The sequence below is a fragment of the Hibiscus syriacus genome, unplaced genomic scaffold (assembly GCF_006381635.1).
Source record: "Hibiscus syriacus cultivar Baekdansim isolate YM2019G1 unplaced genomic scaffold, ASM638163v2 tig00112206_pilon, whole genome shotgun sequence".
In the NCBI taxonomy this organism is placed as follows: Eukaryota; Viridiplantae; Streptophyta; class Magnoliopsida; order Malvales; family Malvaceae; genus Hibiscus; species Hibiscus syriacus.
The window spans coordinates 2,266,086-2,279,348 of record NW_024063267.1 but is presented as its reverse complement, the minus strand read 5'-3'; the positions used below and the strand labels follow the sequence as shown (position 1 = coordinate 2,279,348).

The 13,263-nt window shown below is 35.2% G+C and overlaps 1 protein-coding gene, 1 long non-coding RNA gene and 1 pseudogene across 2 annotated transcripts; 1 reads left to right on the top strand and 2 right to left on the bottom strand.

The window, feature by feature from the left end:
- Window positions 1-3,032: 3,032 nt before the first annotated feature.
- On the bottom strand, window positions 3,033-4,458 carry LOC120175556 (annotated as a pseudogene).
- On the top strand, window positions 4,419-4,924 carry LOC120175446. Its single transcript, XR_005521257.1, has 3 exons — window positions 4,419-4,439; window positions 4,560-4,645; window positions 4,743-4,924. It is a non-coding gene; the product is annotated as an uncharacterized LOC120175446 (long non-coding RNA).
- A 1,213-nt stretch (window positions 4,925-6,137) lies between these two features.
- On the bottom strand, window positions 6,138-7,550 carry LOC120175555 (mitogen-activated protein kinase kinase kinase 18-like). The gene has a single exon (XM_039182152.1). It carries the CDS (start codon window positions 7,473-7,475, stop codon window positions 6,138-6,140), a length of 1,338 nt encoding a protein of 445 aa, XP_039038083.1. The 5' UTR covers window positions 7,476-7,550.
- Window positions 7,551-13,263: the final 5,713 nt, after the last annotated feature.

Below are 13,263 nucleotides of genomic sequence, written 5' to 3'. Positions count from 1 at the left end.
AGGACTATGGAAAAGGCTTACACAGAACCCTTCCCTGCGTTTTTCTTCTTCAAAACTCCCAAAGAGCGCAAGAGACAATTGCTCTGCTAAAACCTAAAAAAAAAGGATAGCCATTTTATATCTGGGTGAACTATATTACTATACATAAAAAAACAAATATTTATTATTATTTTTTAAATGATGAGATGGCTTCGTAGGTAGTATAGTGGGTGGAGGAGGGTATGTCTGCGAAATCCACAAAAAACAAATAACCAACAAAAAACCTCATCGTCAGCGAGTGGTGCTGAAAGGACTTTGGAGCTATACGATCAGTCGGTCGATGCTCATGGCATACTCATAACAGAGCCTTTTTTTTGGCCCAGGGGATTTTAGATTTAAAATTTAGGGTCTTACCCATCCCAGAATTTAATGAGGGGTTTACGATATTTATTACAGTGTCGGGTGAACTCGTCACCTTAAGATGATGAATATTTTAGAATATTATTTTTTAATAGACCCGGATGAGTGAGTCTAACGTGGACTATTAATTTATTATTTTTAAACGACCATTAATAATTTTAAAAAAAATTAGAAATAAAAAAGAGGATAACTTGTCACTTCGAGGTGACAAGTTCCTTCGGATTCAAAAATCTAATTGTTGATCAATGGGTAGTTGTGCAACGGTCACTTGAAACTCGTCACTGAGGTGACGAGTTCTTCTTAATTTTTGCATTATAGTCGCTGGAATTTGGGTTATAAATATGGGGTTGGAGTTTTGATTTTTCATCAAACCCTAAATTCAAAAAAATAATGAAAATTTCAACTTTCTGTGAAAATCTCAAAAAATGGTTTCCCAATCAAACACGTTGTGCCTCGACAACGTCCATATTTCATCGATCGAAAGAAGAACGTAGTATTAGTTAGTGCGAGAAGACTGCAAAAGATTTGTATTTACGAAAGATGATATATCTTCAGCAATCCGTTCTTTTTCCAGTTATATTTGTATGTGGCTTCAAGGTGTACCCGGCGTTGATTGAGTCTCTGATCAAACGTTGGTGGCCTGAGACGTACACTTTTCATTTTCTGAGTGGTGAAACGACGATTACTTTGGAAGACGTTGCTTACCAACTCAATGTTATTGTGAATGGAGCCCCGTGGTGAGTCGTAACAATTACGACATTAGGACGTTGGTCTACAGAGTTTTGGGAAAGATGTCACCATCCGAGTTCATAGATGGCTATCAAGTACGGATGACGTGATTGGAGTCTGAATTCCAAGTGATCAACGACTCTACCGAGGAAAATGTTATTTTTACGCCGCAAGCATATCTTCTCCAATTGATCGAAGGGATATTGTTGCTGGATAAATCTGGTAATTTGGCACACACTTAGTATCTTCGAATATTAAATGACTTCATCGAGTGTCGCAATACCAATTGGGGCTTGTCGATTTTAACTTTCTGTACTGGGAGCTTTACAAAACTACAATTGTTGAGCGGGGTCGAAAAGTCGATGTAGCAGGTTGTATAATATTTCTACAATCATGTACTTTTTTTAACTTTGTTTTTAAATTTGATTAACTTAAATAATTTTTATCTCTTTTTAATCTTTTCTATTTTTAAATATTTTAGATGGCACCATAAAGTAATTGAGACGAAGTTGTCGGATGCCATTACAAAAGATATACAGATGAAGATCAATATCACAGGTCGTTATGCGGTATACATTTTTTTTTATAATTTTTTTTTAAAATTTTAAACTTTATTAATTTTGATATTTAATATTTACAGTTTTCTTGACTTTCGTATACTGACGACAAGATTTACCCGTTATTGTCACCACAATTTTTTAAGGGGTTTGATTTATGGTGTGTCGTGACGTCGTTTTTACATATTGCGATTGCTAAGAACACCTCCTCGGTAAGATGAAGACGGCGACGATGACGATAAGCCCATCACCATATTTCGAATGTGGATCTTAGAGTGTGTTAAGTACATCTCCTCAGCAAGATGAAGAAGACGACGATGACGATCAAGGCCGACGACCCCGGCATACTCTACGAGCCTCGCACCATTATCATTCGACTACTTCTCGACATCGTCAAGAACTTAGAAAATATAAATAAATTTTATTAGTTTGTAAACAATGTTATTTTAATAAAAATTATTATTATTTTTTAATTATTTTATTTTTAAAATTTAATCCGGGCGAACTCGACACATCAACGTGACGAGTTCCATTATGATCGTTGTACAACTACCCGTTGACCAACAGCTACAAAACAATTAGTTTTTTAAATTCGAAGGAACTCATCACGTCGAGGTGATGAATTCCCCTCTTTTTTTATTTCTAATTTTAATTTTTTCCAATAAGAAAAAAATATTTTTTTATTGAACTCGTTACCTCAACTTGACGAGTCCGTTTAAAAATAACAAATTAATGGTCTACGCGGGAATCACTCATCCGGATCCATTTAAAAATAATATTTTAAGTAACTGGTCATCTCGAGGTGATACTGTAGCAAATGTCGTAGATCCCTAATTAAAATCTGGGGATGGGTAAACCCTAAATTTTAAATTTAAAAGCCTTATTGGGTCAAAAAAGCCCAGACCAGACAACTTTGAACCCAGAGACTAGTTAACCCATCTTAAAATAACAAATTGGGTTTAAATTTTGGACCCGAACCCAGTCCAAGCATACAAGGTTGAACACCTCTCTTAATCCTTTAAAAACAGTCGAAATGTCAACATCCAATTGTTATATATTGTTACCTGATTGAAATATTCAGTTCTACTACTTTGAAATTTCATTTTTCTCACTTTATTTATACAATTCTTTCTCTTTGGTTTTGTTGAAGAAGAGTAGAATGCAAAATAACAAACAAATATCAACTTTAAGGGGAAAAAATACACATTGATTTCTATGAAGTATATTTTCAAGTTTCCATATCTAGACAAAATTGTACAAAAAATTATCAGTGAACCAGTGATTAACTAAATGAATCAAAGAATAATGCTTGTACATATGCACATGTTGTGATCATGAATACATGGATTAAAACAGCTTGCTTGCGAATTCATCAATGGGGATTCCTTCTATACCAGAGCAACTGGATTTTTTGGCTACGTCTCTCAGCTGCGTTAAACTTCTTCCCAATTGCAACGCCACCTTCATTTCAAACAACTCCCCGTTTTCTCTTTTACCCAAGTCACCTTCACTCAATAGATTCTTGCACATGTTTGAAGAAGCCAGCGTTGTTCCTATACATCTCAAACACCATACAGACTTGACCACCGTTCTCCAAAGCGTTAACAGCTGAAGCTAAAGCTCCTGCAACAGCTGCCATTATTGCTGCCCAAGGACCATTGGACGAATCCATAAAGGCAGATCCTAAAGCTGCAATTCCAGTCAGAATTGGCCCTGAGGCAGCTAAAACTTTGTTCATCTTCAAAGCCTTGTTGCCTAGTCTCTCGTAATCTTCACTGTCTTTTCTCTTAATCACCTCAACCACTTATCTCTTTTCGCTCCATCCTTTGCTTTCAACGACTTGTTTGTTTGTTTTCTGGGATTGGACCTTAGGCCACCAAACAGCAGGCTCTAAACTTTCTGGGATTTTTTCAAGCATTACACCTAGTAAGGAAGAGGGTAGGCTTTATCAAGGGCCAAGACCTTCTCCATAGCATTTTTACGTCTTCTTTGCTTGGAGAGCCAATAGAAAGTAGGGTTTCTATTTGTCTCTAAGCTGCTTAAACAATCTTGTCGCATTACGTTGCTCTTCCACAAGCTGCGAGGGTTGGATTTTGTTCATCAACACCAACATTCCCGTGGCTGCAGAGAACAAGAGAGTGGATGCAACCTTCAAACTGAAAACAGAAACTCCAGCGCCGCCGGTTGCCATAACACCAGCCATGGTAGCGGCGGTGAGAGTGATCGTGTTGATGGAGTTAAGAAGAAGGGTGTTTCCCGGTGTTGCCCGATGTTGTTGTGCATCTCCACTGTATCGGCAATGGACTCTAAGATAGCATAAAGTTGTATGGTAGCCATTTAAACCGATGAGCTTTCTTCAACCAAAGGTGTCTCAATAACATTCTTTTCAAATGGGATTGTGTTGAAAAGCCCATCCTGGTATTCAAATCCACAGACAACCCTTTCAGGGGCGGATGCACTAAGCCCCTAGCGGCCAAATTCATCCCATTATTTAATAAAAAAAGTGAAATTTAATATAATATGTTAAAGAAAAATGAAAAAAAAAATTTGCACCCCTGTTATTTTCAAGAAAAGAAAATTAAAACTTTGGACCCATTTATAAATTTTTAGATCCGTCACTGAACCCTTTGGTTGCTACTTTTGGAACCGACAACCTAATGGATGGAAGCTTTGGCACGGATAGAGCGGCACTGATCTGATTTGAAGAAGAAGAGAGTAGAAAATTAGAAGCTCGTAAAGATGACTGCATGGACGGTATTACTTTGTTTCCCATTCCGAGTTCTATAGTGTAATAGTTTATATATATTAATGTGAAACAGAGGAGCCCTCTGCACGTACATATATCCCATAGAACCTACCTGAATGAATTTGCAGTTCTGGCCAGTTGTGGGGTGGATAAATCACCAATATGTGCCTTTGCAGTTCCGTGTCATTTTCAGTAGCCTCGTTGCATTTTGCTGGTAAATACTTTGCTTCTTTCCCTCTTTACTTTCACCCTTCAAAATATATAAATTCAGTGTTAAGGTGATTTTTATTCCTGCGAACTTCATTTTTCAGGGGAATATTTCTGAACCTTCGAGCAAGATCTATGACACTGCCCAAGGCTGCACTGCCCAAGAGTAACTGAACGATTTGAAACCTTCCACGTGCTTGGATTGATTAAATACTATCACGTTCACATTCCATATCATAATCTCATTTTAATCTTTATGTAGCTTGAACCTTGTTCTGTTCAACCATGAATTTTCATATCCTTGATCTTAAGTTCGCTACTTAGCTAAGCAATAAAACTTCAGAATCTGTTTTTTCTACTCGGCCTAATATTATTTCACTTGCTAGGAAACTGGTATCCATTACATTCAAGGCATCCCTGTGTACAAAGTTAGGACATCCATGCATTAAAACATGATAGCCAGCCACAAAAGTGAGAACTCGGAATATTTGTAAGTCTTAGGGTCGTTTGTTTACTACTGAATGGAACCATTCAGTGCTTAATGTTGAACCGTTCAGTATTCAGCATGTTTGATTCTCACCTCTGAATGAAGATTATGCTGAATGAAACAGCACAACGCTGCTGAATGATTCAGCATTAAAGTACATTCTGAATCATTAAACACCCGGTATTTTACCATAATACCTATTTTTTCACAAGTTGTCTTATTAAACAATCATATCTTATAATATAATAAATCATTATGGAGGTAAAAATGAAAATATTCATAATTCAGATTGTACATTCAGAACCATTATCAAACATCATTTCACATTCAGAGCCAATTCATACAAGCCTTTGAATCATTCAGGCCATTGAATCATTCAGCGCTTAATCATTTTATTTTATCAAACATCCCCTTAGTCTTAAATTGGAACTGCACCAGATTTTAGCTTAAGGTTCAACGTTAAGTAGCGTCTCACTTTACATTGTAAACAAAGCTTTGCAGCCTCAATGGTGCAAATATTGTCGGATTCGTGGTCCCAAGGAGAATAATTCCAGCCTATACTCTCATGATATGATCCACATTCCACGGGTTGGGCTATAACAATTGTGAATTGTAATGTCCTTATACAATGTTTTCTAACATGATAAATTAAATATTAGTGCACATCTACAAATTATTAGTCTAAGAACTATGTCGTTAAACAACGAAACCATGGACATTATACTGCAGCGTCTCGCATGCTTGTCCTTACTTGGAATACATAATCACATGGTGAACATGTGTTCTATTTTCACATGGCCAATGCAAATTAAAAATGAGATTGATAACAAAAATAAAATGGTGTTTTTATCACACCCACGTGCTATCATGTGGTAAAACTCGATTACATCTAAGGGAGGGTGTAATAGGTGATGGGATGGGCAATTGGGCATATGTAAATATAGGGTAAAATCGAATTATCTGACCAGAAATAAAAATGTCGATGAAATTTTACAATGCTCTCAAAAACTGGTTAGGTTCCTTGTCTGTTTCCTTTATTTCCTTGGAAGAAGTTTATAGAACCTAGATTCATTAAAAGAGATTGCAGCGTGGTAAAAGGTGGATTAAAAAAACACTTATCATTAAAGTAATTTAAATTCATACATAAGATGTAAAATACATATTTACATGCTGCAAATGAAGTTAATTTATGCCTACTCTCATCTCTCTCGCTGTTAGTGGCTAAACTGTTTTGCCCACTATTCTTTGTGAGATAGTAATCAACCACTATTTCATAATCCTCGCTCAGCCTACTTGTAGATTCATCGACGTGTAAAAAGTTATGGTCCAGTTTGTTAGGTAACAGTTCCACTTCCAAATTGACATTGTTCCTCACTGTCACCCAATTTTCATCGTATTCCCAACTGGGTAATTTTGATGACAAAACAAGATTGTCTTCACCCAATTGTCGGATCCTTTCCATTAAAGACTTGTTGGAAGCAATCTGAACTGTCTCCAACTCTTCAACGGAGTCCCAGAAGTGTGGGTGCAGTACGTTGTTGGGTGTCTCCGATATAGAACCAACGGGTTCCTTCGATTCCTTTACGAAATCGTGCGAAAGAAGTTGCGTTGCCGACCATCTCTCGGCAGGGTCTCTCCTCAAACACTTGCTTAGAAAATCCCTTGTCTGTTTCGAAATCATGTTTGGTATTTCCAGGGCATCATTTGAATACCCGATTCTGTACAGTGCAGAAACAGGGTCGCCAACATCAGGCCACGGTGCTCGTCCGGTAGCCATCTCGATTACCGTACATCCAAGTGCCCACACGTCAGCTGAGAATCCTTGTTGCTCGCCACGCGCCACCTCTGGAGCCATGTAAACAGGGGTGCCAGCAACCGACCAAGAGGCGCCCGACGTCCCATCAGCTCTCCTGGCGCAACCCAAGTCGGCGATTTTCACCCCGTCATCGGTGACCAAAATATTCTGGCCCTTGATGTCACAATGCACTATTCGTCGAGAGTGCAGGAATTCAAGCCCGAGTAAAATCCCACGAGTGTAGGATCGAACCATGTCCTCCTCAAGGCAACCACCGTGCTTCTGAATTGCATCGGTGACGGTGCCACTAGGAGCATATTCCAGGAAAAGATTGTATAGAAGCTTACCATTCTCGGACGAAATGACACACCCTTTATATGCAACAACTTGAGGGCAGCTTAACGTACACAAAATGCTCTGTTCCTTTCTAAGAGATTCCGACTGCGAGAGCTCACAAGACTTAACAGCAAATAAATGACCGGACTGGTCAACGGTGGCTATAGAAACGGTGGCAGTGGAGCCGCGGCCAATGGTTCTGCCACGGGTCCAATCCATTAAGCTTGGAAAGGAATGTGAAAAACGAAAGTTGAGTCGGGGAATATGGATGGTTTGGTGGGTAGTGGGTACTAAGCATTTATACGCAATTTTTGGTTGCTAAGTTTGGTAAAGGTTCAGCTCTAATGCGAAAGAAATAAATGCCTCCTTAACAGCACAATTTGTTTTGTGGCCAATGGGCGGCCGCCGTTTCTTTCCATCTTGAAACCAGAGAGTTCAACGTGGCAAAAGGAGGTTGGACTAAAAGCTTGGGCGGCGGCTCGCTTACTTGTGTAGCTTAGCCATGAATCATACTGTTGTATGCTCACATCACATGAACCGCATGCTTAGAGAATTAGAGTGCCGTGCTAGTTCGCACAGTGAGGTCCTTTGGTTCATGAACATTAATTAATTACATTAATCTAATCCCTAGTACTTGACTTCATAGAGCTTCTGTTTGATTAGCTACCACACTTAATAATGATAGACTACGAAGAAAACTATTTTTACATATCAAATGGCTCATGAACTAGTTCAAGTTATCCATTGAATATTAAATTTAGGCTTCATGATGCTATTCGCCCTTCGCTTGCAAGTTCTTTTTTACTCATTAGCATGTGAAAGTGTGAAGCAAAGTACATTGTTTTCTTATATGTTTAAACTTTGAATTAACTCATGTAATGTCTACCTGTCAAAAACATGGTGAAGGTGCCGCGTAGCACTCAACCAATTGATGACAGGTACCTAAATAATTAGATATGGTTAGTTACATTGCTTGGAGTAATATAGGTGCAAAGGCAAAAGGGGGTTGGTACAGTTGGAATTTAGTTGAGAGAAGGAAAGAGAGCAACTTACCCACCAGCCCCCAAACCAACCTTTCACAATCACAAAAAATGTCATAAGTTGGTTGGTTTTGGCGCATTTCATGGCTTCCTTTCCAAGTAAAACACAATCGGAGCACGTGGCAGCCACCAATTGAACTCCTTTTGGCCAATTGGTTGATTCACCTTTCCGTAAAAAAAAAAGGTTGGGGACCCCGCTCTGCTTTGCCTACATATATGTTGCATCATGCATTATCTGATTGTGGCTATCATACCAATTCCCTTTTTCTTTTGGCGCACATACTTGTTCCTTATGTGTTCAAAGAGAAAGTTCTAAGGAATATAACTATAAGGTTCCCACTGCCATACCAATTGCCTAAGCGTAAGAAATGGATATGGAATCCCAATAGTTTTAAAAGCAAGTAAATGCGGTTTCCCAACATATTTATTAAACACTGGCCTGTGCTACAGAGCAAGGACGAAAGTGTTTACAACACAGCATGGTTTTATGTTGTAATAACACAATAATGGAAGATGGAAAGTATTAAGAACTGAGGTCCCACATGGTAGATATTTCAATAGTAATGGCAGCTCACTGTCGACTTGAACAAGGAAACAATAACGCATGCACACATTAAAGTAGTTTGGTGTCTTAATTGTTCATCTCTGGGTAGTTGAAATGTGGGGGTTAAAAACCAAACACAAAATAAATGATATTTAGAGTTCCATCAAGTTAAAGCATTCGCACACTTTCAATATTACTATATTAGCAGTTAAGGCTGATATTCAATATGGTGAACCAGAGCACTGATGCTGTAACAAATGCCCTTTCTTAATCATAAATTTTTTATACTGTTGGAGTTTTTGGGCCAGTCACCCCAGGGCTGATGACATCAATATCCTAATAAATGTTTCGAGATTTATCACCACCGTTAAGGCAAGCCTCTATGTCCATGTGAATGGTCCAAAGAAGACGGTCCACTAAGTATCAATCTAGAGTACTCGCTTTTACTTGGGCTTGGGGTGTTTATACATTGCCCCACTTAAAAACTACTTGTATTGGCCCATGATTAAAAGGATGTAAACAAGTCAAGTTTGAGTATTGTCGAGATCAATTCGACTCAAAAAGTTTACATTTAAATTTGACTAGACTTGAAAACTCGTGAGTTTAAAATTTTCAAGTTTAACTCGAACTTGGAATCAAAATTTAAACTTGACTCAAGTTTGAAAAAAATTATGCAAAACATTCTTAGACTAAGTTTGATTGAAGCTCGAACTCGAATAAAATTCATTTAAATCGAGTATTGATTGAATTTTGACCGAATCAAATTCAAATAATTTTACTATACATCTTGTTTAATTTATAACCCTAAGAAATTAGAAACGTTGAAAGTTGATGCGCCGTGGAATAATCGAACAGTCATCTACAAGACAAAGCTGGTGTTAAAACCACTGGTTTTTCTTCCACATTTGTCAAACATAAACGTAGGGAAGTTACATTGTCAAGAGGTGATGTGCTGAAAAGCCGTGAACAATAAGTATTAGCTGTGATGAAATCACTTTGGGAAATCATACACATGTGCCTTTGAAATCCGCCGAAACTTTTGGGCAAATCGGAAGAAACCGAAAGGCACATGAAAGTTTCCCACACAATTTCCTAGTGAAAGGAAATATGGACGGGTGAACTTGGTAAGTTGAAAAAGGTAGTCTATAATGGCGGACCAATCCCTTAAAATCTGTACCACGTGTGTGAAAGGTATCTTGGTATACCTTATAAGAAGTAATTCGTGTGGAAATTCATTCCCAAGAGTCCATCGTTCACCATGAAAAGCCCATATATGGCTACCCTTTTCTCTTTATTGCAACTGTCATTAAAACATGTTGGGGGGATTGGTTCACTTCCCTCGATTAGAGAATTTCGATAATTTTAAACACTATGAAAAATATATCGTTGTCGGATGGGTTAATAAAAATCCAAATTTTGAGTCAACTATTTCCAGTCTTTACTGGTTGTCGGTTTCTCTATTTATTGCTTATATTAATATCACTCCTTATCTCCTACATAATCGAAGGTATTACTTCTTTCAAATGTTTATCATGCATCTTCACCTGATTGATAAACGTCAACAAAAACCTAATCTCGTAATCATAGTATTTAATTAATTAATTAATAAAATACTTCCTAATTGGAGAATTCCGACATGAAAACAAGCATGAAAACATCAAAAACAGGTAGCTTTTCAAATCTTTTGTCACATTTAATATTTTTCTCTTTCCATGTACAAATACAATCACAAGAGGACTAATGTGTAGCAGTAATTAAGTTAATTAGCTGTTTGTTTGACAAGTCAACAATGACCGCAACTTCTAACTTGTTTTTACCCGATGAAATAATAATAAAAGGGTTAAATTATCACTACTTTTTTTAAAACTTATTATTACTTAATCAATCCGAAGGGGCTACCGTCAAATGCATATGACCAATGAATGTGTGACAAGAGAAAGCAGACGTGTATAATTTTATGAATTTTATATCGTATTTGTATCAATTAGATTGAGGATGTGTGTAAGTTTAATAGGTAATTGACAAGTGTAGAAGTAAAAAGTTATATTTGTTGTGAGTAGTAGGTGATAGTTTGAAACTTTACTCGCCCCGCATTTGCTCACCCCATATCCATCCACTCACTAACTATCTATCATATAAATTTTGGATCATTATGAATTTAGGTATAATTTTAAATATTATTATGTAAATATTAAGATTTTTTAGAAAATGACTTGTAATTTAACCAAATGTTAATGTATAAACATTTTTTGAATTGAAATATATCATTTCTCCTATCTTAAATTGGTGGGTATAGATGAGTACTAAATAAATTGTGGATATCTAATTAGGTAGTAGGCGTCGTAGGTGTGTGAATAGATTTGAGAATGTACATGTTTAGGTGGGTGTTAACTTAAAATTTTACTCGTCATGAGTGGTGAGTAGGAGATATATACAAAAAATATTAGGTGGGGATGAGAAAAGGGTATCCGCAACCGTCTTATCCATTTTCCTATCCCTATGCGTGACTATCGTCAAATTTTCAGGTCACCAAAAGGGTTTGAGATTAAGAGATACCCGTTTGAACCGCATATACGAAAACCTTTAAAAATAAAGAATAATTGTATCTGTGATTAAAAACAGAAATTTGATAATAATTGAGTCACTAAACATGTTATTTAGCTTAATATTTATCATAAAAAATTTATAGATAAAGTCGTTAATTTTATTAAAAATAAAATATCTAAAATTACAATAAAATATTTACTATTATAACTATAAACTAAATTTATAATAGAATATTTTTTATAATCATTAATACAAGAAATTAATCCATCAAGATCACACAAGCACAAGGAAAATGTTTAAAAAACTTAATCAAATAATCTCAAATGAAAAAATAGATAGAAACATATCTAATCGCTTCAATAAATGAACCACAAAAGTAGATCAAACTATTAAAAAATCATCGATAAACTGCTAATCAGAGTCGAATAACATGAGAAAACTATCCACATATGTAAATCACATATCCAATCCAGTTCGAGGGTCTAAAGTAAAAAAGATTATCATAATAACAAATAAGTATGATCTTGATCAGTCATTTCGATGTTAAATCTAACTTTAATAAAAAATAATAATAAAATAATAAGAGACGTATAAAAAAATATCATAAAAGTATATATAAAAACTAAAAGATAAAAGGAAAATTAAATATGTAATTAAGAAAATAAAAGGAAAAAAAACAGATGGCCACTAAGATTGATGTCAGTACCTACCAACTACAGATCAAGAAAAGTTAAGCGGCTATGTTTAAAAAGAAAATGGTTATTATAATTTCACAATAGATAATTAGGAAGGCTTTAATTTATTATAAATATGTTAATTTATATTGTAGTGTGAAAAGTAAATGTAATTATTCCTTGATGCAGCCGTGATAATAATGGTCATTAAGAATAAACATGAAAATTTATTCGTAAATTTTGATATGATATTATCTTATAAAGTCAAGTTATTACATAATTGAATATTTTAAAAAAATAAAATTTGGATTAGATATTCTAATGATAAAATCAAATCAAATCAGGTGTAGAAACAAAAAAAATATCTGACATAAAATAGTAGTATAATTTCTCTTTATATGTTAGGATAATTATTATAATGTATCTCTTAATATTTTTTAAATTGCCTCTATTTTTATTTATTTTTCATATTTTACCGAACAGAAAATAGAGATAATTATTATAATAGTTGTTTTATACTTTTCATTATCTTATATTTTAATAAAAATAGAAATAAAATGTTTGTTTATAATCGAAAATGATTTTAATCTTAAAATACAAATAGCATGTTGAATCAAATTCAATAAAAAGTTTAAATTCTTTTGTCAAACAAAAACTCGACCAAATTCTTCCCTGTACATAATAGTCATAGAATGGTTGTTTTGTTGGAGCCCAAATTATAAACTTTTTTTTGAATATGTGCAGTAAGTATTTTTTTACTCATTCTAGTGTATAATGTTTTAAACGTTATCATTTTAGGTGTTTAGACCCTCAACAGTGTTAATTCTTTCGGTTAAGTAACACGTTTCACAATATGATGATTTAAAAAAATTATTTAAAATTATATATATTTTTAAAAATAAAACACAAAAATTTTGAAACAACCCCAAAACTTTAAATACCTTGATTTCAACCTCTAAACCCACGTCACTCGCAGTTCTTTGTCGTCGATGAAACTCCACCTGACCTCATGTAACATCTTCAATACCGGGTTAGTGACTAAATTGTAAAGTTTAGAATTTGGTGACTAAAGTAGAAGAATGAAATAGTTCAATGATTTATTTTGAAATATTACCTAAAAGATGTTAGTAATTATAAGGTGAATTGAAGGGCAAAAGGGTCATTTGCAAGGAAAATATTTAAATATGATTATATATTAAACA

Coding starts and splice junctions, on each gene's coding strand:
- LOC120175555 (XM_039182152.1), bottom strand. CDS start 7,475: ATGGATTGGACCCGTGGCAGAACCATTGGCCGCGGCTCCACTGCCACC.